This window comes from Nestor notabilis, unplaced genomic scaffold (assembly GCF_000696875.1).
Source record: "Nestor notabilis isolate BGI_N333 unplaced genomic scaffold, ASM69687v1 scaffold8596, whole genome shotgun sequence".
Lineage (NCBI taxonomy): Eukaryota > Metazoa > Chordata > Aves > Psittaciformes > Psittacidae > Nestor > Nestor notabilis.
In genome coordinates, this window is record NW_009934263.1 from 1 (window position 1) to 27,898 (window position 27,898).

Here is a 27,898-nt window from a genome sequence, read left to right on the forward strand (position 1 = left end):
TTTCCAACCCTAACTATTCTATGATTCTTTCAGAAGATGTTAATTATAATAGGTAGAATGGATTATTGTGGATTTATTATTTTAAATAATTGTTTTATCTCTTTGCAGCATGTTCAGTGGCTGGCATTCCAGGAGCCAAGAAATGGTATTTTGCAAGACATGTTATATGTGGTTATTATCAGGTAAAATTTCCCCTTTCCCCCACTGTAAGTTCCTCAGCTGTCTGTCTTTAGTGCAAGTTAAAACTGTGGTGTTCAAATTTATTTTTGCTTAAATAATTCTTTTTGTTTGATTAGTTCTGCAGTTCTGACTGGGAGGAAATAAATTTTGACACACAGAAAAATGAAGACTGTCTCCAGACAAGTATTGATGAATGCCTGGGAGCCATACAAAATTTTGAGGAAGATGACAGTAACAGTAGAGAGTCACTCTCTATGACTGAGTATGCATATTGGTATTTTTATTGGATGTATAGTGATCTGACATTTAACAGAAATAACCCAAGGGAATAAAGACAATTTAATAAGTAAAAGTTATTACCAAAGCAAGAGTTAACTATGAACAATCCCCACTACTACTAAAAATAATTTATTTTGTTTAACATAGCTTTATTTTTTTAGCTACAGGTAATTCTTATAGAATAACTGAACAGTTTTGTAACAACTGACAGTTATATATAGAAAAAGAAGTTTCTTGCTAATCCATCTTGAATCTTACTTCCAGTTTTACTGCAGATTTTTTTGAAGTCATTTAGCCTACTTCTGCCTCAGTAAAAGGGAAGATAAGTATATCTCATTGCTTAGATATGTTAGTGCAGAATTTTAATGATATAAGATACCTACATCAAGTAGTAGTTACTAGTTGTAACTTTTTGTTTCTGAATGACTTTATGTTTTCTTTCCAACCATATTGCTCTTCATTTTCAGTATCTATGATGAAGCTGCAGAAAGTCTGCATCAGTTAGCTGATAAACTGCCAGCTCAAGGTAATCTCTCTTAATTTCAAATGAGATTGGTTTTTTTTTCTTGTTTAGTAATTACTCTGAAACCTCATCTGGTAAAATCAGCGTCAAATGGAAGAATTCAGCGGATGTTGGTTTGTTAGTTGAATTAACTTATATGCCACTCTTGCAAGTAGTTTAAGGAATTCGAGTGTGATTGGCATTGCAGATCAGCTTACAGAGTATTTTGCTGCGTGTTTCTTTGGAAGGCTGTATTTCAGTAGAGTTTAAGGCGAATTCTTTAATATGTGTAATTAATTTTTCCATCTGAAATGGCACGAAAGTAGCAATAGACAATGAGCAATACAAAACTCAACATTCAACCATAGAAAGCTTTTATGAAAAAAATGGAAGGTATCATCTTGTCACATTATAATAACAAATAATTGTTGTTCATGTGGGGAAACCACTGTATGCTGTTAAAATTCATCTTGCACCTGATTTGACAGATGATTGCTTGTGTGTGGGAGCCAAGGAGCATGAAAAAACACAGAACTATTGCATTCAGATTTTATAAACTGCATATTACTGGATGCATATTACCTTACATGTTAGGGTTACATGGTGTTGCAATAGTTGCTTTGGGACCACAAAGGAACTGAATGCAGAGAGAATGAGAAATAGCAGTTCACAGGTGTTAAAAGGAGGAAAGTGACACAGTGTAATTGTACTGGAGACAACTCTGATCTGTGAAGTTCAGTGCTGAGAGAGAGGAGAAAGGTACAGACCCGCTGTACCTGAGTGAATAGCAAAATATTTTGTGCTAATCTGAGAGGAGCAGCGAGAGATGAGCTAAAATGCATGGAAAGTGTTTTAAATCTTGCTGAAGTTGCTTGACGTTGATCTTTAAGCCCATTTAGTTGGTGATGTACTTTTGTATCTTTAAATGATGGAATAATTTAATGAATAATGGTATTTTGATTCATATGTAACTGTTTTTACAGGCAGAGCAATGGTTGATGTAATACTGCAGGCTGTTGAACGGGATGGACCCAAGTTAAAAGACTGCTTACCTGTTGTCGGTGCCCTGAAACACCTGAGAGAATGGCACTCTGCAAAAATCACTATTGCAGCAAATGACTTTAAAGGGTATGCCATTTATTTTAGGTCTGTAAACAAGGTCGCTTTTGTTTTGTGTTAGTTGTGTATCAGGGTCTTGAGTACTTTACACGTATACTTTGAAAATACGTAGATCTGTCTTTTGTTATTGTCTGAGGAGAGGAATTACTCATGCTGATTTATTGTATATGCATGCCCTAACCAGAGGGGCAAGCAAAGAAGCAAGTCTTCTGAAGTTCCTGTTTCTGTGAGAGCAGAAGGTAAAATGGAATTGTTCAAGGCCAGCTTGGATGGGGCTTTGGGCAACCTCGTCTAGTGGGAGGTATCCCTGCCCATGATAGGGGGGTTGGAACTAGGTGATCTTGAAGGTCCCTTCCAACCCAAACTGTTCTGTGAAAATGTTTTCTCTTTACATTGCTAGTGGCTTCACTGTGCATACAATGTTTTGAAGTTGTACTGTGCTACATAATAATTTGTATTGATAGTAGTTTTCCAGGTTTTGTAAAATGATTATGTAGGTCTCATGTAAATTCTGTCAAATTGCACTTCCTATTAATTTGTAGTAATAAATTTGGCAAGGTTAATTCTTTCTTACTTTTACAGTAGCTGGCAAAAGATTGCAGACTATCTATCAGCAGCCTTTGTTTCTTCAGATAATATCATGAATATCATTGATTCAAATGAACTCTGGAGAGGAAAGATTCAGATATGGGAAAGAAAGGTAAAATAACTTTTCTCAGCTGTGGTTGTTCTTTTGAAGCATCTGTGTACATCATTTAAAGCACGTATTTTACAGTATAGTGTCTTTAAGCGAAATTTGGTTTTGACAGTGTAATTCAAAGAGGTAGAGTGAAATGTAGGTGGGAACGTTGGTTGAGGAATGGTGAGGCTGGGTGGGGGAACAACTTGCTTTTTTAGCATGATGAAAGGATAAGTGAGATCAGGGCATCAAGATTGGAATTTCAGAAATCCAGGTGCTCTCCTCTGAAATATTTACCTTATTGCTGCTTGTTCAAAATTAGATTGTTTCGTATCTATCAAAAATCATTGTCAGCTAACTAAATCATTGTTGCACGCACACGTCTAATGTTTCTGCAAAGACTGATAGCTTTTGATAGTGAAAGACATCGTTTACATTTTCGGTATTAAGGTTTTGGATATAGTAGTTGGTTAAGTAATATTTTTACAGATCTGTTGGAAACAAATGTAATACTAACTGTTTAAAATAGTAATACTGACAACTGGCTGAAGAGAAATAACTTTTCTGTCTTTTGACACATTTGTTGTCTATTTTCCCTTTTTCCAGTTTGGATCAGAAGTTAGTTTTCCAGACTTTTGTATGAAGAGCACTTCAGCAAAGACATTCAGCACTTCACATTTAAGTTCCTGCTTTGCTGTTAAAGGAGAGCGACAATCAAGGAATACTGATGTTTTGCCAGAGGCAAGTATTATTCATGATCTTTCTTTGAGCCTCTAGAATTCTTCTGTTTTATTTTCCTGAGAAAATTACTAATTGACAAACCTTAGTTAGAATTGAAAATTAAACATGAAAGTAATGATTGCATAAGATTGAGGACTACTTTTGTTCATGTGTGTTCTCAAACAGGTCCTTGAACTTTCATCTGTTTGCTGTTATGAGTGTGATACCAACATTTTTGTCAAGTAGAAATTAGGATTGTTTAATGTCAAAACTCAAAATAAATGATTTTTTATAAATTCTGTATTATCTAACATTTTCTATTTAATTTTAAAAGTTTGATTGTTTATTTGTTTGAAATTAACTGTTGCTGTTTCATGTTTTCCACTGGAAGCAGATACTCAATGGGAACTCCAGGACTGTATTTGTTGATGAAAGCAAAAAACTGTTTTTGAAAGCCAATACCAGTTAAGAGATGATCGTTCTCATTGTTTAAATACATATTTTGGATTGCATTTGTCTGTTCCTTCTAAATAGTATTTTTCTTTGGGTTTGGGTAAGAGTTACAACCCATTTGATGCACACAGTTGACATTCTGCAAAATAAGTTCCATTAAACAGAAATAAATACCTTCCTTATTTTTTATATATTCATGTTTCATACGGTATTGTGAAATGCTTTTCTCTTTACATTCCTTTGTGCCTCTTTCAGAGGTATAAAACGCTTGAGAGAGTTCCACTGAGATAGCATCATATACAGTGTTACAGATATTTTTGTTCTGATCTCTTTTCAGGTTTTTCATTACTATGGTTCTGCACTAGAATTTTTACAGATGGTGGTGCTCTCTGACCTACCTTCCATTTTTATATCAGATCTGGAATTTGAGCTGTATCCTTTTTTAAGAATTTAAACTACTACTGATAATGGTCTGTAGCAGAAAGAAAGCAATCAGGATCTACCTATGCAAGCAACACATGAGGGTTGACAAGGGCTCATTCTATTCTAGCCTGCCTAAACAGCCACAGTGATTCTTCACAACTCAATTTTTTAAAGTCACAATTAAAATTACACTGATAAGAAACAGCTATTTTTGGTATTATTGCACATGTACTTTGTATATGCTGTTTGTGGGAAAAGAAAAGAGAAATTTTTACTGCTGTGTAAGTTTAAATGTTTTTATTGTGTATGTGCAAGATCCGTACCAAGGTATTGCAGAGTTTTCTCTTGGGTTGTGTATGCTGCAGATATCTCAAGGTGTATTTCTATTGGTTTTATACTTTTGGTACAAGTCTCGGTGTAACAATAGTATCTTAGGCTTTATAAGCCTGCCTGGATTATGAATTTATAAGTATCTGTTTATGCTTGCCTATATTAGAGATGTCAGTGGTGTATTTCATCATTCACTTTGCCTGGAAGGGTGACTTTCATATATTTTGCAGTACTGGAGTGTCAAATGTTAGACACTTGCAGTCCTTATTTGAAATATGATGGTAACATGATTTATAAAATAGAGATATACAGTTCTTTGTGAAGATGAGGTTCCTTAAACTGTTCTGTTCAGGTGCCTGGCAAGAAACAGTATCAAGGAAACATCTACGCTGCTTTTGGACCAGTTTTCTTCCCTCTCTGAGAAGGTAAAATCTTTTATTTAGGTATAGCAGAAAAATGAAAGTAGGTATATTGCTCATAAAAGATACAAGGATAGTATTTTAAAACCTAGTCTCTGTACAAACTCCCAGGACAGTTCTAAAGCAAATTTGACTTTTAAAGGTGCATGCTATACAGGTCTGAACAATTTGTAAGTTCACTGAATGGTTTTACCTTAGCAAAGTTACCATCTCCTAAAACATTTTGTAACTTTATTCTGACAGACAATTTCTGTGCTATCATAATTCAGCTATTCTTTTAGCAAAAGGTAGGCTTTTGCAGCCTACAAAATGTATCTAGCTAGTCTCAAGTGGCAAGCTTTTTAATTTTGCACATGGATATTCTACTGTTCCATTTTAATTTTGGATAAAAAGTTCTTGAAATGTTGTCAGGGCTAATTTTCCACACCACTCTCCCTTTGGAATGATAGCATGTTTATTCATAGCCACAGTATTATTTGAAGATGTTTCTCCTGAATGTTTAAGGTGATATATGCTTGTTTAGGAAAGGTTTTTTTTTAGTGTTTATAAAATAAATCTACGTCAGTTAAAACAGAACCTGGAATGTGAAAATGCTGGTACAGTTATAATGAATAACTTGTGTTGTTTGTTTACTGCGGAGGTGGTATTCCATTATCAGGCTGTACTTTTCATCTTCAGCTTGTTATTTAGATTTTAAGTAACTTTTTTCTTCTCTTGCCACTCTATTATGCTTAGCAGAAAAGAAAGAAGTCCTTTTTCTAATGCTGTACATTTTGGAATAGTTTTATATTAATATATATACCAATATATGGCGTATATATATTAGTAAATATTCTAGGTAGTGTTCATTTTATCTTTTACAATCTAAGAGCTTGCATTTCTACTAGTTCTTTTAAAGAAATAGTTAAAACACATTCTCAGGCTACTTTATAAAGTCCACACACGTTGAATTGAGTATTTCTTTCAAGATAATGATTTTTCATAGGGATTTTTTTTTCCGCTCTACTACTAGAAGTATGATGCATTTGTAGGCTTTTGTGATAGCTGTAGAAGCATTGTTTATTGCTTAAGTAGTCAAATACTTATGCATTTTTTTTCTGTTAGTGCTTATTGGCCTGAAATTTATGTAAAGACATAATCACAGTCCAGTATCCTATTAATCGAAAAGGATAATATATAGGGAGGAAAAAAATTACATGTTTTTCAAAGGAATGCAGAGTTGCTGATGCCAGCTGTATCTTTGAACTTTCTTTTTGTTCTGGATACTACTCTACAGAAGTGTTTCTAGCCAGGTTACTGAAATACTCGTAATTCGTAGCAAATACCTTTTAATGTATGAAATAGAAGATCAGCAGTTAATGAGCCCTCAACTGAGGCAAAAAGTAAGTATGATTTTTACAGCTTAGTGTCAGATGCTTTTCCATCTTGATGTGAATGACAGAAGTGTTAAGAGATTTTTCTTCAATTGAGGTATATTTGGAATAGAGGCTAATAAGCAGCTCAAGAATGAAACTTAAACCCAGTTTCAGTAATATTGCATGAATTGTATTTGCTCTCATTATTTAGGTGGGAGCTTTATTTACATTGCCGTGTAATGTAAGCAGTGTAGTGATCCCATCCCCTACCCAGCTGAGTACCAAGAAATGGAAAGAATATATGACTAGGAAACCCAAGGTCATTACTGGTAGGTAAAAGGAAGATGACTACAGATACATTTTGTTGTGCGTATGTGTATATATATTTATATGGTGGGGTTTTTCTATACATTTGGGATGCCCTTTTTTTCTTCATTGAAATTAAGTCAGTGATTGTAATCTTCATTGATACAAAAAGTTTTGATGAATATGAGTTCAGCTATGCAGATTGTTGTAGGGGGAAATTATTAACAACAGCATGGCAAGCTGTAGAGAAACTGCATCTCCTTTAAACCATTTCTTTGTCCTGTCAGGTAAGATCCAGCTTCCACACACGTTTCTAAGGTGATTATACAATCCATTGGCAAAGAGCTTTGCTTCTGCAGATAGAAATCCAGTGTGCTTTACTTGGGTGCTTCCCTTCTCACTTAGCAATTTCCAGAGGTTCCTCAGTGCACTTGCATTTAATTTCTACCTCTTACTGGGAAAATACAAAACATCAGGAAGCGCTGGATACCTCCAATCCCCTGAGAACCATTGTACTTAACTAGTGATTGAGAATGTGCTCCTTCTTCCTTATGGGGCTATACTGATGGCAGCTGACTCTTCGTGCACAGTGTGCCAATGTTTACAAATTTGATTCAGAAAGTGAGAGAACAGAATCGCTGCAGATCAAGACTGGGTAGAGTTTCTTAGTCAGTATGTGTACAGGCAGTATACAAGTAGTGACCGTGAGGTTTGTAGGGACTTGAAAACATCAGGCTAAAAGAGCTTTGCAATAGCCCACTGCTTGAAGCACTTATCTAGGACAGAATGAGATGTAGGATTTTGCTGCCTTATGTGATTTTATTATTAGTACACTGGTCTAATATATAATTCATGCAGATTCCAAGGAACAATGACTTCTGTTACCAGCCAGAGGTAGCCTTTGTAAACAAGTATGCAGATGAGGATGCTTTACAGACATCTTTCAGGTTCTGGGATCTTAACACATCTTAACAAACATTCTTTCAGGTTTTGGGATAGGCAAAAAATTGAGAGGAGTTAGGAAGAGCTGTATAACAGGGTAAGAAGCTTAATTCTATGGAGTGGGTGCTGGCAGTATACAGATTTTAATGATCTCTGCATGTTTGGAGATAGTAGAGCAGAGAGAGACCTAGTTGAAGATCCTGCTCATTGCAGGAGGGTTGGACTTAGATGACCTTTGAAGGTCCATTCCAACCCAAACTGTTCTATGATTCTAAGATCCCCAGTGCCTGCAAGATGATCTTTGTCCTATGCTCCAGAGAAGGATTTTGTACAAGTATTAACTGTAATGTGATCAGTAATAAACAATAGGTTCTTATTAGGGCTCTTGAACAAAATGTAGAATAGGAGGAAAAACACAGCCATTTAAAAATATTTGATTGTTTAGTTGAAAACTACTTAATTTTTTAGTGGTTGCCATTCATCTGACTATACTAAGGATTTGCAAAACCTTAATCTCGTCTGTGGAAAAGTGTAATTCTTTGACTTGGTAGTTCTCAAATACTAACTAAGATTAAAATGAAAAATAGTGTGTCTCCCATGAGGAATCAGCTTTGTGATGCCAGCATAAACTGGAAGAGGAAAATATTTCAAAAGACTAGGGAAATGGGGAATGGCGCAATAGTGAAAATATGTTTGGAATCTTTTTTCTTTCTTATTCTTTTCTTTTCTTCTTTTTTTGATGTATGTATTGAGGTAGTGGGATTTCCCCACTCTTCTCTTCCCTATCAAACTTTTCAAGAAAGACTGAAATACTTTACATTTGTTCCAAACAAACGTGTAATACTAATAAATATCAAGCTGCCCTTAAGTTATTTATTGAGATGGCACTGCAGATATCTTATGAAATCGATTTGGCTTTTAAAAGCTAGTACTGCAAAAAGTTTTCATTCTCTCCATTTCTACATCTGCCAATGTGCTAAAAAATGGTTTATTTTATGTAAAAAGATAGCAAACCCATCCTTTCACCGTTACCATCAATTCCTACATTAATTTATTATCAAAAGTGCATACTATGTGCCAGTGTTTAAAAATAGAAAGTTTTTGTCTCTTACCCAGGCTATGCACAAGTATAAAGCAGTGAATGAAATTCTTCTACTGAATAATGCAGCTTCCTTGGAAAGAGCGTGTACAGTCTTTCTTCTACAGATGTATGTTCTTCCATTTACATTTACCATTATTGAACCCACATATGCAAAGATGCCTGTTCTTAACCTAGCAGAACAGATGCTTCTCTAATCAGTACATACCTAACACACTATTTGTCTTAACTCTTCATTGTTTCATGGTTAAAATGTGATTTTGCCAGTTAAAGGCTTGCCTTTTACGAAGATCAGTTGAAGAATTTCTCTTGGTTGGCAGTTGTAGAGTTCCCAGGTGTACTTTGTAGCCTGCATTGGAAAGCTGGTCCTTGCTATGGTCACAGGAGTTCAGTTCTGGTAACACGCTAGCTTAAAGCCAGCAGCATAGTCCAAACTCATCTTTGCTGCTGTAGCTCATAGATTTTCCATGCCCTTCAGCGTGTAACTTTTGAAGGGGTAAATATCAGCTGTAGTTAGTGTGTTTCCTGAAAAGTTGTCAGTAACATTTCTTACAGAACAAAAGAGAGCAAGGGAAAGAATTTTGATGGTGAATGATAGCTTGTTTTAAAGCTGTTTTCCTGAGGGTGTTTCACAGTTATGTCCTGATGTGTTTAAGTTCCAGAAATTGAACTGAAAGGAGAATCCTGCCGATATTATTTCTTGCTACAAGGGAATGGCTCTGGAGGATGTAAAGCAACCTTGATTCATTCTGCTAGCCAGATCAATGGTACGGCCACTCTTGCTGCAGTAAATGGAAAGCTGAACACAAGAGCAGAAGAAACAGAGTCAAGTAAGAATTATTACTTATCTATTTGAAAGTATCTGAATATAGGCAAGCACTACTAAAATTTATATGTTCCTTTTATTCATTGCAGTCTGTGTTAAAATGGAGAAAACAGAGGAATAGTATGCTTTGAATACTCTTTCAGCAATATTTTTTCAAATTGGTAAAAAATATAAGGACTTATTTATTCACACAGTTTACTAGTACCATATTTTTAAATTGACTGTGAAGTTGTACTCACTCATTTCTCATAACTGAGACTGGTTGTAAATGTTTTAATGTACAGGGGCATCCAAATAATGCAAATGCAAATCAAATTTGCAAAAACTTAAAGTTTAAAAAGTAGGTATTGTTGGTGTAAAGAATGACCAACCCATACCTAAACTCAAGGCAATCAGCTGTTGACAAGCCTGTTTAACTGATGATTTAAAACCCACAAGTAAAACCCACAAGGCGAGCAGGCAAGTTGAATTTCATGACTATGTCTTCAATTACTTTGCAGATGTCCACATTATTGTAAAGTGGTTAGGATATGAGCTAGCACTTGTATCGTAGCTGCTCCACTAGGTGAGAGTGTGTATGTAGGCATTTATCTTAAAGTAGTTGTTGTGTTACAACTATATGTAGTGGATAACTCTGCTAATTCATGTATTTGCTCTCAATAACACTGATAAAGAGCACAGTGACCTGCATCTTATCCGCTTAGTTCCTGATTATTGAAATAAATCCATGTGTGATATGACTGACTACTTACCATTTGTCCTAATTAAAATCCCATTAGTACACTGTCAGAAGACTGAAAGTCCTAGACCAGATGTTGGGAGAAAACTTCTTTCTTTCCTGGCAGCAAATTGAGGATCTTTTTACCTTCTTTAATGTTAGTTGTGTTTATTGTGTTGTCATTACATTGGTTTAGTACAGAAATTCAAAAACATGGTCAGATATCTATTCCAAGCTATCCCCTGATGTTCAGTTGTAATTAATTTCTTTTTGTTGTTGTTTTTATTTCAAATGATCAGCTGTATTTGAAAGTCTGGTTGTTTCCTGTGAGCAGGAAATTTGTATGTCCCTTGTGTTTCCATCTTCCTAAAAGAAGTAATGACTTGGTGTCTGTGAAGTGCTATGAGAGAATCTTAATAATAAATTTCTCCTAATCTCTACAGGCTTTTTTATTGCTGACTTTATCAAGTCCCTGCCAAATTTTTGTGGAGAGGAGATTGTACAGAGAGAAAAGAAACTGACTCATCTCCAACTGTTTGCCTTGAAGGAATATCTGAGTAAGTAATGGGGAAAACACTGGTAGTTCTCAAACCAGTATTTAAAAGGTCTTTATTTCAAACTGAATGTGACTGCTCACCTTACAGAAGTGGGCCGATCACTTTGTGAAGAAAAAAGTGGAGCTTTAAAAAGAAACTTTCTGTAGTATATCCATGATTGTATGTCAGATACTGACTTAAGTATTGAGGAAGAGAGGACACTGAACTTTAAAGTTGGTGGGTGTTTGTTACACTAATACTCTGAATGTTTGAGCAGAGTTTTGGAATAATTCTGTGGTAATTAACTTTTTCTCTGCTTTGTTTTTTGTTTATGTCTTTTCCCTCCAAAACTCCCTACTGCTGGATGTGCCTTCTACAGAAATAATTCCGGTTTGGGGTTTTCAGGGGCTTTTTATTGTTTCTTGCAGAAGTCTTACACAGCAGAGAAGTATGCACTGGAGATTTGTTACATATGTCATGATACATCATTCATAACAATAACTGAAAGGTCATCCTCTGTAGATTTTCATTACTTTAATGAGAAGTATGTTTTACTGTCCTGATTTTTTTCCATCTAAGTCCATTGCTTTAAGACTCTTTTAAGTCTCTTTATGAGTCAATTAAAGCAAAAACTGTTTCCAAGAGATTGGCCAGATTATTGAAAATGGCATACTGTGAAGATAACTGTATTACCAGTAACAGAATAACAGATCAAGAATAATAAGATATCTGCTAATAGTCTTGTCTTCCACCCCCACCAACTTGCAGTCATTCTCAGATTCCTGTCTACTTTAACCCTGAGCTTGGGGCTTCTTTAGAGCTTATGTTTTAGTTTGTTTTGAGTGGGTCACTCATTTCCATTAGGATGAAGACTGAACAGGAGCAGTTGGGATTTGCTAATCATCTTAAGTCATATCAGAATTACCTCACCCTTAATATTCTGACCAAAGATAATAGAACAGGCTATCACTTATGTTGGAGCTACCCTCCTGCAACAGGAGTAAAAATAGGTGGGTAGGAGGCTTTGCAGATGGGAGCTTTTCATGTTTAGGTTCAGCAAGTGCAGATGTTTGTCTCTGGGGAATTCAAACCTGGATATACTCAGAAGTTCACATATACAGAAATTAAAGGGCTGTAAAAAGGTGATTCTCATGTGATTTCTGCAAGGATTTTTCACTTGCCCATGTAACAGTCACTATTGTGACCAGTTAACTAACGTGTGTTTGTGGATTTTGTTGTTTGGTTGGTTTTTAGCACCCTCCCTCCAGTTATTCTTTGTTACTTAACAGGTGCAGTAACTTTTCTTTCTTTCTCTTTCCTTTTACAGAGCGAAAGGAATTGACTGAGCAGCCTCCAGTTATTTCTACTGGTGAGCTCAAAAAATTGCTAGAGCTTACAAGAGAATCTTTCTTAGACCTGTGCAACAGTGGTCTTTCTAACCCTGTTCTTCAGAAGGTTGTCAGTAAAACTAGGTCATGCACTGTGACTTTTGGTAAGTATTGCTATTTAGAAAATACACTGCTTATTCTCTTTTGATGTATTTTCTTGTTGATAATTTTTTTACTAAAAGGAGGGGAATCTTTTACCAGAAGAGGGAAAATAGAAAAGTAAAGTAGCTTTCTAGGCCTTTTATGCAAACTGAAATTACCTTTGCAGTAACTGCTTCCTTTCTTTTCCTTGACAAAAAAAGCATGCAGAAAACATTTCTTATCACAGCACCAGACAGATTTTCCTTATATACTTACATATATATAAATATATGTATGTATGTATATACATATGAAGGAATATCTATAAAGAAGTTTATATAAATATATGTATTTCTTTAAAGAGGAAGCTGCTTTATTTCTATTAAAGGTTATCCACTGTATATTACTTGCAGAACCTGATTTAATGGAGCCGAATCCATTGGAATGGCCAGAAAGACATGTTCTTCAGAATTTGGAAAACTTTGAAAAAACCAAACAAAAAATGAGGTAATGGCAAAATACTGGAGATTATCTTTGTAGTGGCCATTAAGCACTACTGTAAGGTAACTGTAGATGTTGATAGCCATTCTGTAAACTGCTTTCAAATATATTCATAATCTTTAAGAGGAAACATTGCTTAAGGCAGAAACTAAGTTTCTGTCCATTTTCAAAGGCGTATCTTCTTGGTATTTAAAGTATCATTGTTTTGATTTCTATTGATTAAACAGAACTGAAAGTTAGCTAAAAGTAACATAGTTCCAAAATTAAATTACCAAAATTACAAATGGAAAATAGTAGCGAGAGTAGAAAAATATTCAACCTCTTTTTTTTTTTTTCTCTCCCAACAGACTCTGGGGCATAAATAATGAAGATAGTACAGCAATTTTTGTCACCATGTACCATATTTCTTAAATAGTCAGTACCTAGTATTGGTTCTCAAGTAATTTTCAAGTAGAAGATCCCATTGGTTTTAGGTTTGAAATTTATATTTAGTTTTCTTTTTCCTTCAGTGCTATGAACGTGAAACCTATAGACCTTTGTCTTACTTTATACAGCTTACTGATTTTGGTGTAGATCTGACTTTTATGTAAGACTTAACAATCTTTGTTGTTCCTAATTTTTTTGCTGACAGATCTTTAGAGCCAGGTGTCCAGCTACCTTTTTCTTAGTCAGTTCTGTCCCATTTCTGTCTTTCAAATACCATAGTTGGCCATGATGTAGATTGGAGTTTTGCATGTCAGAACTTCTCATATTATATCTCTGCTTTCTCATGGTTATTATTATTATTAATACTTTTTTTTTCTTGAAGAGATGAAGTTCTTCCTTCTAATTAGCTTTTGAAAAGCTTCCTGAAGGACCTTTCTGTTTCATAGTCAGTTAACTTTTATTTCATTCTGAACTGTCTATCTTCTGCTTATCCTGAGTCAGTGCTCAGCATGTTGCTTGACAGTACAAGAGAGAATTTTGCTATCCTTGATTGAGGGCAGTGAAAATAAAATAGAGCTGAGAGTTGCATGCAGTAGTGACTTCATAGTTCCTTTGCTGTATGTTGTATGTCTCTTTTCTAAACGGAAAAAAGGGACAAATATTATTCTTCCCAGGTTTTATTTCACAACTGTGCACTAAAATCTTGAAAAAATAACTTTTCTTCAGTAGGATGGTAGAGAATTTGCATCAAATATACTTTACCATGAACACTCGTGTAAATGTTCTCAAGGAGCAATGTTGTTCATTTTACTTTGGCAATACATTCTAATTGCTCCCAACTAGCAGTGATTTTCTTCTTTAACTACAATGAGATTACCAACAAAAAGATTGAAAAGAAAAAAAAAATCTTAGATTGGTCTTTTATTTTTTTTCTTTTCCTTGTTTCAGAGTTCCTATGTTTGCCCATTCATCTGAGCAATTGCTGGGGCATAAAGATAGCCAGCGGGAGTCATTGACATTGCTCGATGCTAAAGAATTACTGAAATACTTCACACCAGAAGGGCTGCCCATTGGTGATCTTCAACCACTACAAATACCCAAACGGTATGAATTCAGCAGATCAAAACCACTCTCAGAACTGATGTAGGGGAATGTGAGTAACAACTGAACGAGTGTCTCAGAATGGTCTAACTGAATTTCAGTTTGTAACTTGCAACATCTTTTCATCGCATGCCTGCCAGTGAAATCAAGTTATGGTCCTCCAGTTGGTCTTGCTACTTAGTTCTTTACGAATCTGAAATGGCTAGAGATGATGATGTTGGCCCTATGAATTTAATTAACAAAGTAATCACCTCATGCCAGTAGACCTTTGCCATGGCTGTGCTACAGGCTGTCACCACCATACTTGTCCATTTCCAAAAGAGTATTTCCAGCAAAGCAGAAGTTACTGTGGCAGAAATTTAATTTTATTGGTGTGATTTCTTTCATTCAGTGGAGGGGAGACTAGGTGGGAAGGCAACTAAAGTGTAAAAAAGGCAATAGCTCAGCCTATTTCATTGTGCTGGTCTAATGTCATGCTGGTCCAGCATTCCTGTCGATATTTTTATGTGGTAAATTGCTCTTTAAACGAAGCTTGTCTATTCTGGCTGCTTTGCAAGTAGTGTGTCTGTGGGTAAGTATTAGTGTATTAACCATTGCTTTTCCAGCAGGAAGATTGATACAGGGATCTAATGGAGTAATTTTCAGGATCTGAACATCTGCTAGAGTTAAGCCCAACCTGTATAAGAGTCAGATAGGGTTTGTAGAAGCAGAGCCTATGCTATTTCTGAAGTGTGTCATAGACTGCTAGGTAAGCAAGACTATCTTTGCAGTCACTAGTGTTATATTTGTTGACCTTTTAAATGTTGAATAATTGAATAGATATAGCCCTTGATACTTTTTTAAACTTCATTATGTGTAATAAATTAAGAGGTCTTGTGAAAGGGAAAGGTTCTGTAGGATTTTGGAGACTTGTGTAAAATACTTACTGGAGTTTTGAAATTAACCTAAAGATGTTCTGAGCAGAGAGTTCAAGCAAGTTAGAAAATACATAGTGAAGATTGAGAGTCCTCTACAGAACTGTTAAGTTAATGAGTGTAGATGATTTAGAATTTTGGCTATAATGTAAAATATTTTAATTCCAATGAGTTGTGTTGGAAAGAAGTGAATAATTTGCTAGCTACAAAAATGTTTGGGGTTTTTTTAATCCCCGATTTTTCAAAGGACTCCAGAGAACCTTCATAGCATAGAATACTTCAATTCTCTTGAAGAATGGTTTGCACAGTGGATGTTCAAGCACAGTGAAAACAGACCCAAAGGTTTTCCTGACCCACAGGAGTTAAAAAGCGATTTTATGAGTGACTAGTGAATTTAAAGCCTTTTTCACTTGTTTTCCATGTTTGAGCTTCAATAGACGTTTGATAGACTAGAGTTTTGGCTGACTGTCTTTCTAAATTACCATCTTGCTAAATTCAGTATCACGTCTTTCCTGGATGTTTTTCCCAGATAATTTTTCCAGTGGTAATGATGCAGAGACAGTCTATGTGAGTAAAACTTGAAGCAATGTGTAAGTTTCAGATACTGATACATCTTGCCTTCATCTCTTCCTTTCCTTGGGAAGAATAAATGGGATGTGACTTTACGGCATATGCTAGGATCTGGCAGCAGGCTCTTTTTGTCTGTTTTCCTATGGCTTGTTCTGTTGAAATACTTTCACATACGTTCCTATGATTCAGTTGCAGAGAGTTACTAGCTGGAATTCAAACGTTGTAGGAGACAAGTGGTTAGTTATGAAGCCTGGGCAACAGTTAGCTTTGACAACAACATGAAGCTAAAGGGAAGGAATTCACTGATCATAGCACTGGATTGAGAAATGGGAGGTCAGTTCTTGGATCTTCTCAGGTGTCCCATTGTGAAATGGGTGTGATAGTTGTGGTGATAGTTGCCTGGTTTGATTGATAAAGTATTTGGAGCAGTGATCTCTAAACTTGTTGAAGTGTCTAAAAGCTTCTGTAATAATAATAGCACAGTAAGTATTAGTTAGTTGAACTTAAATTCTCACCTCAGTTAAGCTTTAATATTCCTTTGATGCTGTACCCATCAAAGGGTACAGCTTAGCTACAATACATACTGGTTTGGTCTTCCTATGGCAAGGTATTTGTTTCTGACTTCTGGAAGTTTAATTTATCCTGGCTGTAATTAGTTAAAATAGATCTGTATTTTTTTCCTTTCAGTGAAAACACATTTCTTTTGACACCAGAGCTTACTCCTCGGAAACTCAGAGGTTTGCCTTTTGAAAAAGCAACTGGGTGCCATTATCATGGTCTTGAGTAAGTTTCCTTCCTTGGGCTTTTTTTCCCAAAATTATTTTTAATCTTCCAGTCATGGTATAATTAGAAACATTTCAAGTGACACAAACACTAATTATGGAAAACTTGATGTATGCTTTTCCTTCACTGGAACAACTTGGCCCATGTCACCTCTCCCCTTCTTACCTTTACTTTATTCACTAGTTTAAATTGCCACACTCTTGTCTTGATGGTAATGTAAAAACACGTGAGGATTTTTTTAAGCTGTACTGCTGTAGCTATTCTCAATGTCTCTGAAAGTTTTAATTCACAGTTAGAAGTGGCAAGGAAAGAGGCTTCATTAGTACATACCGAGTCCCTGGAGCCGCACATGGGTGAACTACATAGTAGTTTCTACACTGATATTAAATTGTAGGCACTTTCAGACTAATAGTCACAAGGTTTGTGAGACCCACTGTTAGGCTACCTGTGTGTTTGGGAAACCTGAAAACACCACCAGCAGGCAAGTGTTAGTGGAATCTTCAAAAGGACCAGTACCATTAGGATTGTATTGAGTCCCAGACAGCCAGCATTACTTATTTGTCAAAGCTTCAGATGGGCAAACATCATAATGTAGCTGTATAAAAATCATTTAGAAAAATTATAAATGTCATTGAGAAGAAGAGGAAAAGGACATACTCAAACTCTAGAGCAGGTAAGTCAGCATAACTCTTCTGTGTAGACAGACTCTTAGTCTTAACACAGAGATGGCAGTTTTGGTCTTCCTGCAAATTTCTTCCACCTCCTAAAATTGCATTTTCAGACTATCATAATGTGATTAATGATAGTGCTGGATTATTTTTTTTTTTCCTATCAACTGCTGGTAATTTAGGAGCCTGTTAGCCTTTTTAAGTTTGTAACAAAAGACGTAGAAGGGCAAGCGGGTAGATAGGAGAAATGCAGATTTGTCTGGCCATGTGTGGGGAAAAAAAAGCACTTGGCTGTTGTCTGTTGGCATGTGGTAGCTTGTTGACCTGCCTACCCTCAGCAGGGAGTGTGCATGGGGATTCAAATTAGGCACGGCACACCTTGTGCTCTCTCTTCTCATGGCAAAATATGACAAGTAGAGGCCACAGCAGGGCCTGAATGTTGTGGAGAGCAGGGAAACCCTGGGATAATGATGTTACAAGGGGAATGTGCTAGCTATAAGGGAGGGAGGCAATAGAGTGAGATGGTAGAAACTAGTGTGAAAGGGAGGAACCTATGATTAAAACAAATTTCTGGTGTAATGAACCTGTGCCAAACACTTGAATCCTGTGTTGCAAAGAGCAAGTAATTGCTGTTAAAGCAGAGTGAGTAAAATGGCAATTTAAGCTTGAAAGATAAAAACATGTTTATCTTTGTAGGGGATGTGATTACTCAGGGGACTGAGAATATAAATAAGGAAAATTAAATACCTTGGAATTTGTGAGTTAAGAGAAGGTACTGTTATCAGATAATGAATTTATTTCTAGTGGAAAGTCTTACTCAGCTGTAGAAGTAGATTCACTGCGTTGTTACTAGAAAAGTGATTTTCTTCTTGAATATGAAAGTACTCTGAAGAAAGTGGAAAAATCAGATTTAGCAACCTAACATGTCTCTCTGTTAAGGGGTAAAAATAAAGAATATGTCTGGAGTTCCTAAGAGTAGGAAATATTCTTAAGTAGTTTGGAGGGTGGGCTGAGAGATAGGTCCCATTGTTCAGAATGCCTGTTAAGAAAAGGATGGAATGACATTGGATAATACTGTTGTCTTTCCCTGCAGTAGAGGTAGTAGAAGTTACAGGGCAATGAAACATTGGTCTTTTGCAAAGAATCTTAGAAATCATTTACACAAGATAAAATTCAATTGAGATGCGGTTTGCATTGTTGTAATCTCATGAGTATGTTTTACTGACTTAGCACGGTTCATTTGTTCTCTTGCAGCTCCACCATATTTAATAGAGTTTCTTGTTTGTTTTGGTTGATTCAACCACTTTTTCTTTATAATCATTAGGAAGCTTGGAAGCTTGTGCTTGTTCAGTGACACTTCTGTATTTTTACCATTTAAAACGTGTGAATCTCATATAGCAGTGCCATATGACAGACAAAGCTAAAGGCTGTGTTTCCAGAGAGTGCAGTTAGCAAAGAATCTGTACTAAATAGCCTTTCGAACACGTACCATGCCCTGTCTGCCTCATACTTGCACTCAATTAATGCAGTTGCACAGCAACCTAGTTTTTGGCACAACCTTTCTCTCCCTAAAATTACGTCAGTGTCGTTGCATTTTGGGATTCCTGGAGTACTTGTAAGTTGCAAATTACATATATTGTACTACAGGATGTTTTCTTCAGGTATTTTCTATGTGTTTCTTTTATGGCATATGCATTGAAGAGATTTTGGTGGGTTTTTTTGCTTGTTTGATTAGTTTTTTTAGAATAAGAAAGTTGCATTCTTCCAGGAAGAAATGGAGGCATACTGTACGATCATATTATCATATTAAAGTGTATCATTTTATATGCAATAACCTGATATTTTCTGAGTCTCAAGGTTTTGGTGGATGCTTACAAGGTCTGAGGTCTGAAGATACTGTATCCAATGTGGTGTGCTGGGCTCATCATGTATTTGAGTTCAGAGCTATCCTCACTGCTGTTTTATTGGTATTTCACACTGGTTAGCATGTTAACAGGGGTAACATCTGTTAAGTATGGACTGAATACAAAAACCAGTAAAATCTAAAATAGAGAGACTGATGATACAGATGTAACACAGAGCTGACTATAAGAAGTAAAAAAAAATCCATCGTCAGCATCCTAATCCAGCACTTACTGTTCAAGGAAAATATTCTGCTAATGTCCATGGAAATCTTATTTATAAGACCACGGGGTAAAGTCTTACAAGTAGTATATGATTCAGCTTCTTCATTGGAGTTAGTCTTAAATATAGCTAAATCCATCAGGCAGGTGTTAATTTACTGGGCTGTTTCAAGGTTTCTTTCAGAACAATACACGAGTCCAAACACAAAAGCTTTGGAGCTTACATGATTGTCAAAAGTAAGTTTGGGGTTTTTTTTTCAGGTTGCAATGAAGCAGAAACTTTCTCTCACAGGTTTCTTACCAATTTCAATTTTAGATACTGTCTAGATAACAGAAGAGCCTTAGAGAGAGATGTGGGGTATGCTGAGCTTCAAACTCGTCTTATTCGCTATGAAACTCAGACTACTTGCACCAAAGAGTGCTGCCCTGTGCCGGTTGTCTTGAGTCCTCTCACATCTCCTGCAGTCTTGTCAGAGCCTGGAAGTGTCCCTGATGGAGAGTCTTTACAAAGCGAACTCAGAACAGAGGCTTCAAGGGTAAAACGCAGATCAAAAGACTTGGATTGCTTTTATCCCAAGAAAAGGTAAAGCACTGAATAAAATAAATCTTTAGCACGAAATACTTCAGTAGTTTCTTGTGAAATGCATCTTCCATCCTGAAATGTTTTTTGTGAAGCTACCTAGACAGATGTTCTAGTTGTTTAAGCCTCTTCTGTAGGTTTGGTTTTCTTCCTTAAGTGTGACCTCTCATTGATAGCATTAAATTAATCAAAACTATGCAGCACAGCCAGCTTTTGTTTAAGAGATTTGGGGTTGTATCTTTCAAAGTCTCAAGTACCTTTGAAAAGATGACAGCCTCATCTAGGAGCAAAACTGTCAGTGCTGTTGCAGTATAAATACACTAAAGGTTTAGAAAGCTAAGCACTGTACAAACAGAATAATTGAATTCCTAATCTAAAGGACTGCTGGTATAAGGTGACCTACCAAAACTCAAGCTTATTCTCAGCCTTGTTTATTAAAGTAGTTTCTGGAAGTTTAGTTTTTAAGACTTCCCTTTGTACCTTGTCCTCGCTCTGAATTTACAAGCTCTTTGCGTCAATAAAAAATAACTGCTATGTAACACTACTTCTGAATTCACTTTTACTGTAATACTTCACTTCTTCCTTCTTTCCAATTTGATACCCTTTGCAATCTAATCCCAGTAAGCCTTTGACAGAGGCATGGTTTTAGGAATATCTGTATCTTTTGCAGCTTAGTGAATAGTTACAAGAGCAGATGCGACTGTACTTAGCACTTTGTAAATTGGAGTTTTGGAATTACTAAGGATCAAGCATTACCATGTTCCAGTAGAATTATAATGCCCAACTTCCCATAGTTAAAGGTGAATTGTCACATTCCTATAGGGCCAAAATAAATTAGAGAGTTTCAAGAAGTTTTGTCTTACCCTGAGACTGGAGGCCAGCAAACTCTGCTCCTCCTAGCTATCTAGGTGAAGGGTCCTTACGCAAAACTCCCTCTTCTTCCAGAAAGCTTCTGGTTTTAGTTAGTTTGTTTCTTCGGTTTCTTTCTAGGCTTTTTTAAGTGGAGGTACAATGGGTCTATTTATCAGAGACCAAACCAGTCAGTGAAGTGTTCTTCTAACGCAAAAAATGTTTCATAGCAGAATTCTGTTGGCTGCTTTCAGACACTGTTCACAAGAATGTGCAGTACTTAATTCTCTCAGCAGCAGCCTCTATAGCAGAAACAAAGGCACCAAAAGAATCAGAACAAAATCTAAATGTTCTTCTACTTTTCTGTTTTGTTTCCTTTCCAGGCTGACCAAATCTGAGAGCACAGATTCCCTCCTCTCTCAGGCCAGCGGAAGTAGTGGGAGTCACTCTGTGGTTGCTGTAACAAGGAGGCGCTCTGAAAGATCAGCTTCATTAGCTTCAGTGCCATTGAAACAGCCTGGTCAGCCCCACAGAGTAACCACTAAGGCTGGCTCAGCAAGTCATACAGGTGCAACCAAATCTGAGACTTCAAAGCCAGTTAAGGAATCGAGATCCCAGAAACATACACGGGTAAAGGTCTACATTGTTTCCTTTGTGAAAAAGCATCTGCTTAACTTCTTTCCATATGACTTGATTTTTTTAAGTTTTTTTCATCTCAAACTGTCTTCGTCTCTATTTGTTACTACTAAATTTCATTCTGTTCACTTGTGTAAGTGAATCCTGAAGGCACTGAAGAGGGTACTGCAGAAGCAAGGAGTGAAAGAGTATGTAAGGAGTATTATATCATGCCCAGGGAATTAAGGCTGAGAGAGAGAACAACTAGAAATAAAAAAGGTGGGAATGGATGTCAATGAATAAGAGTTTTGAAATGTAGAAAATTAATATAAAACCTAAAGACACCAAAGAAATATCTGTCCTGGAAGGGTGAAAGCCATTGTGAAAGAACAGACTACTCTGGGAATAAAATAATATTCCAGTAGTGGTACAAGTCCATTAACCAAGATAATTAAACATTGTTGCACCAAGTATTTAAATGCTAATAGCTCTAATAAGCTCTATATATACACTTTTAAATAGAGTACACACAAGTGTTTCTGGCTTGGCGATGCTTATTTTAAATCAATTCCAGAGTGCTAGAGAGGATACTGCATGAATGTTGATGTTGTACATTCAAAGGTGAGTTGGGATGACCCAAGTAAGTGTAATTGGTTTGATTGAATCAGACATGCAGCAAAGTTTAAACATCTCTGATATATAGAATGTCAGAATAAATTTTCTGATCTGATTGTAGTGTCTGATTTATTTTTTTTAATATGGATGTGTCAAACAAGGGAATATCAATATAAAGAAAAGTTTTATATTTTTATATATACATATGTATGTGTGTATATATATATGTATGTATATAAATATAGTGTTTTGGAGAAGAGCAAACTCAAGCCATTACCAATTTTTTTTTCTGTCTTCCAAACCCCATTCATTGATCCTTGGTAATGCTGTGACATGTAAGCATTTCCTTGATTTTTGAGATGAAGGAGATGAAGTAGATTGTTAAATAACTCTTACCAATTTTGTCAGTGGGTTGACGGCATTGGCCAGTGGAAGACGAGGCAAGACCAAAAAAGATCAAGTGTTCTGTTTTTGATGTTTCTTCCCCTCCCTTAGACAATTTTTCATGCTGATAATTGGGATGAACTTTTGAGTTTGTTTCTCTTGTTTCCAAGATGCTGAAGGAGGTGGTTGCTAAGACTCTTCAAAAACATGGAATTGCAGAGGATCACAAGTGCTTTGCCTCATGCAGCCAGCGTCTTTTTGAGATATCAAAGTTCTACTTAAAGGTAGACAAACTCCTATGGTTCTTTGTTAAGTGAATCCATTCCTGAATATAACTTGAGACTGTGGGATATTCAGACTTGATTAAGCTGACACTTCTTAGTGGTGTGTTAGTAGTGTATGGATAAGCCTTTGGACTTGTCAAGTGGAAAGAACAGTTTTACAGTGTATTTTAATGTTATTTTTAAACTATGTGAGATAAAATATTAAAGCAGTAGACTGTTAGGTAAGGTCATGCTTATACTGTGTTGCTTCCTTAGCTATTGTAGCTATCTCCCAGCCATAGCTGGAACATCTCAGCTCTCCCTTGTTCTGAGACTATTAGCTTAAACAACTGACTCATAAGTTCAAGTTACCAGCCACGCTCACAAAAGTCATTGTAAATGCATTGTAAATGTGCACAGCTATCTAACACATACGGAGTTGGCAGCACCCTGTATCAGCCTCATTTTTAGGTGGAGATGAGAATTCTTTCCACAAAGTTAGGAGACTTTGCCAGTCAATGCTTGAGTCTATGTTACATAGTCTGGGAACAAAATCAAGTTAAATTACAGTACAGGGTGTTTAAAAGCGTTGCTCATAAGCTGAGCTGCTGTTTCTGTTCATTTGCGTGTCTATAGTATTTTATGTCTGTAGTCTACCACTGTTTGTGAAGAAACTCAGTTTAGTCAACTTCAGTAAAGTTGCCATTGAAAAGGGCTGAATGCTTACACAGGCCATTTGAACATCTTGCTGATGAGCACCATCTTCTTAAATAATTAGAACGCAGTTGCTGAGCATTCTGTAAGCACTCCTAAAATCTCCTTGGTGTATGCCCTGAAGGAAAATCTTCTAATCCAAAATCAGAAGCTGTGTGTAGGGCAGAGCAAGTAGGGCAAATCAGATGGGTTCACAGTTCGATTTCCAGTTGAAGAATAGAAAGAAGAGTGCTGCAGTGATCTGTTCCTTTGGGAAGCTCATCTAGAGAGAGGTGTAGCAGGATTTTTTCCTCCTGAACTGTCCTGTAGCCCCAGGTCTGTAGGAGCAATTTGAGTCGTTTTCTGTGCTATGTACTTCAGAAGCATGGTATCATAGGTATAATTTTTCTTTGGAGACAAGTAGTAAATGAATTTTCTTAGTTTTCCTTTCTCTTTCAGCAAAGTTATGTCCTTGCTCTATTTAGGAGAGTGGGTTAGGTTGGGCTAACAGACTGCAAAGCAGACAAGACATTCTAGGTTTTTCCTTTCTTGCTCTGATTTTCTTTCCTGAAGTCCTCTTCTCTGTTCTTTCCCAGAATGTAGGCACACAGTTCATTTTCATGCTTATCTAGAAATACGATTTCAATCCAGACTAAAAAGTTTGAATTTCATTTAAGAGAAATAAACAAAATCTGGAAGTGTGTGGAAGGTTAGGAAGGCTCAATCACACGTTTGAGTGCTAGGTTTGGACTGCTGTGAGGAAAGCTGCAAGCCATTGGAATAGATTTTGATTATTCCTTTTTTTTGGGGGGGGGGAGAGGCGAAGGGAAGAGGTGTGGGTGAGTTTGAAGTAAAATAATTCTTCTGCAGTTCTGAACAAGTTGCCAAAAGGGTAACACCCTCCTGGTTATTAGGGCTCTTACATGCTCACTCTAATCTGAGGTTTGCTGATTTCTGTGGCTTCGTGTTTCCTATTCAGGATCTTAAAACTTCTAGGGGACTCCTTGATGAAATGAAGAAAACAGCAAATAACAATGCTAAACAGGTAAAGCCATTGGTTTATTTGTTCCTGTAACTAGGCAAGGCTAAATGTAGCTGTGGCAGCTTGGCTGGGGGATGGTTTAGTCAACACATTTAAGAGATGAAGAGATGCCTTCCTTTGGCTTGTTTGGGTCTCGTTTCACTCTCTGATCTCACAAAATCAATCGGTAGTCCCATGGCAAAATTTTCAGTTGCATGTATTGAGGTTTTAGATGATGTTCTAGTTACAGCTGCTAATGTGATGTGCATGGTGATAAGTGGAAATGAAGGCAATAAATGTTTGTTTCCACATCACTGGAAAAAAAACAAGATATTTTTCTTCATTTCAGAGAAGCCTGGGTCATTAGGGAATTCTTCTTTCCTTTTGTTGAAGGAAGTAACATTTCTTGTCAAAGGTTAGGAAACAATAATGGAAAGATTAGGAAACAATAAAAAGAAATAAATTTCTTAAAAGAAGCAATGAAAATGAGTAATTTTGAGCTTGGGAATAGTTGTAAGCACGAAGGAGATCACATGAGCTTGTATGTGTGTAAGGGGGGACTAATGTGAACAGTAGCATAGAGGAAAGGATGGGAGTAAATACTCCTGTTCTCCAGAAATTCAGAATTTAAATTAAAGAGTTACATAAAAACATGCTGAAGTGCCTCCATGATATGAAAAAGAAAAAAGTATCATGCATATTTACAGTACAGTTTTCAAAATAATAAATTAAATGGAAGGATTTGGACTGGAGCAGTTAAATAATAAACTCCAAACTCTTGAGGAGCACTGCTAGATCCCCATGGAATTTATTCTATAAGAGCAGTATTTATTGTGTTCTGTACTGTGCTGTCTTGTGAATTGCTTCCTACAGATCATAAGGTTTCAAAAGCTATGTGGACTGTGATGTTTAGTGTTGAACTGGGATATTGTGCTGTCTCACTGCTTCTTACCTCTATCTTCGTCTGGGGAGACAGTTGGTAGTTTCACATGTGTTTGCTGTTGGCAAGAGAGGCATTAAAATTGGAGATCTCTTAAGCCACCCACCTCTGCCTGTGTTAGAGAATGCTTCTAAACTACCTTACAGGAAATGTAATTGTCCAGGATGAGTCAGTGATCTGAACAACCACCCTGTTTGGGAAACAGCAGTAATAACGGTGGTAGATACAGCAGAGCACAAATTGTCCTTTAGTCTTCCTTCTGTGGCTTTAGGAATTTTTTAGGGGGGAACTGTTCAGCCTTGTGTGTGCACCTTGTGGCCAGCACATAGGGAGAGAGTGGGGCGAAGTAGCTCAATACAGGGGGTCTAAAAATGCCTTTTTCTAAAGACAGCATTCTGTAAAATTAAATACACTTCTTGGGTAATACTGTATCTCTCAGTTTACTGCAACATTTTCTCCTTTTTGAAAGGATTACTTTTAAATCCTGTTCAGTAAATACCACCGGGGTGGTGATAGAGAATTGATAAAATGTATGGGATGTTCTCAAGTTGTTTTCAAGACCTGTAGTTACATAAATCCTTTGCTTTCTCATTTTCCCAGGTGATTGAGTGGGTTTTGGAGAAGAGTGGCAAGTAGAGGTGCTGCGTTGATGCTATTCACACCGTCCTAGAAAGTGCAGAGATGGAGCGTGTCCGACTGTGAGAGGAGCATTAAACTGCCTCACATGCACACACACATGAACCTACACACCCTGAGGACTTTGGTCAGTGTACTTACATAGGCTCAGTTCTCAAGCACAGTAGCAAGTATTGAAGATTTTATACTGAAAGTTTTAGTTTTTAAAAGAATTTCAAATGAGAAAAGGTTTTATTTTATATGCGTATTTATTATGTTTCATTGTTAAAAGCAATATAGCTTGGCTTAGTTTGATACAGCTTTGTATGGTTTTTAACTGGTATGTTTGTTTTTTATGTGAATAAAAACCCCACCAGATTTAATTTTAATAACAAACCTACTTTGTTTTACCTTTTTGCATGAAGAATTTTATTTATACTATTTGCTGTTCTATAAACAGCTGTTTACAATATCGACCACTGGTATTTCATAGAATAACTAAGAACAGTTCCTATGCTGCAGGTGCAAGCAAGGTATTTCTTTTGAAACTTGATGCAAAGTTCCATTAAAGAAAGGATCATTGTTCTACAAGCTGAATTTCTGGTATAATTTGATGTGTATTCTTCATAACACTCCTTAGAAACAATTCATCAGAGAGTTCTGAGATTTTTCCTGGAGGAGGAGAAAATCAAGATGATAGCAGTAATGATTATTGTGAGAGCTGTGTATGAGCTGGCATGCCAGTGTGAAATGGAATGGAAAGAATTGCAACCTGAGTTGCAAGCACAGTAAGGTACTAAATTGAGCCTCAGTTTGCTTAAGTCTCAGGTGTGCATCTAGCTTGTACTAGTGTGATTATTATTTGAGTTAGTATTATGATGAGATGAGGAGTTCCTCCCAAAACAAATGTATTTTACAGTTTTCAATGTAAATATTTCCTATTCATCATAGAAACTAACATGATTGAAATGAATAGAGATGTAGTGTTATTTTTTGCTGTATTCTTCTGGGAGGAGAATGGATTAAGCAATATAGATATATACAAAATGTAATATTATGAAAAAGTAATTGAACTAGAGCATTTGTAGACTAGACTTAGTGCTGTGAAACCTTAGTCTTTAAAGAGCCTTCCTGGTTGTGTGACATTATTCTTTGCTTAATTCTATTTTATGTAAAGCCAAGCCATAAGGAGGTTTTTCAACTCTTAACAGGATCTTACATTTAACTCTTCTATTCCTTTGTTCCACTGTGTATTCTCCTGAACTCTGTGAGACCTCTCCTACGTATGGGGGGTGTGTGCTTGTTTTCACTGCACTCGTGGTGGCAATAGGAAAGCTGTGCAGCTGGTTTGTGATGACACTGGGCTTTGGTGAGTACCATGTGCGTCTTAGCCCTGGACAAATGCAACTGCTTAGGCAAATGTAACCCTGCTCCTGAAAATGCCACACATCCACAGCATCCAGGTTTTACTGATTTGTTGAAATACAAATGCAGTGAAGGCTGATCTTTAAATAATTACTTAATAAGTGCACGCACAAAATTTCTCCAATGTGTTAGTTTCTGCACATGGCTCATATTTCTTTGCATTTGAGGCAGAAAATGAGGAACTAATCAAGACATTAATCTTCCTTAACATATAATGTTGACTAAAGAAAGTCTCTACCTCCAAACAGGGGGAGAAAAGCAGTAAGTTATAATCTCATCTCTTCAGCCTGAATGGTGGGACTTTTGTCCAAATACTAAAGCAAGCTACTGAAAGCTGTATTTCTTACTTAATTGAGGGGAAGGGGCTTATGAGCTTGTAACTACAGAACCTTTGTAGTTGAAGAAGATGGTAAGTAAAAGTACAGAAACCCTACATTTCATAAAAACCATAAAGCTA

At 36.4% G+C, this 27,898-nt stretch overlaps 1 protein-coding gene across 1 annotated transcript; it reads left to right on the top strand.

Moving 5' to 3' along the window:
• Positions 1-108: 108 nt before the first annotated feature.
• On the top strand, positions 109-26,037 carry MTBP (MDM2 binding protein; the record flags this gene model as incomplete). Its single annotated transcript, XM_010017245.1, has 20 exons — positions 109-182; positions 297-442; positions 927-985; positions 1,945-2,089; positions 2,663-2,780; positions 3,366-3,500; positions 4,270-4,364; positions 5,038-5,110; positions 6,671-6,788; positions 9,463-9,636; positions 10,794-10,907; positions 12,214-12,344; positions 12,720-12,862; positions 14,231-14,386; positions 16,555-16,650; positions 19,758-20,024; positions 21,254-21,500; positions 22,655-22,768; positions 24,420-24,485; positions 26,002-26,037. Coding segments are annotated over 20 exons (2,507 nt in total), but the record flags the coding sequence as incomplete, so codon positions are not given.
• Between the last annotated feature and the right edge of the window lie 1,861 nt (positions 26,038-27,898).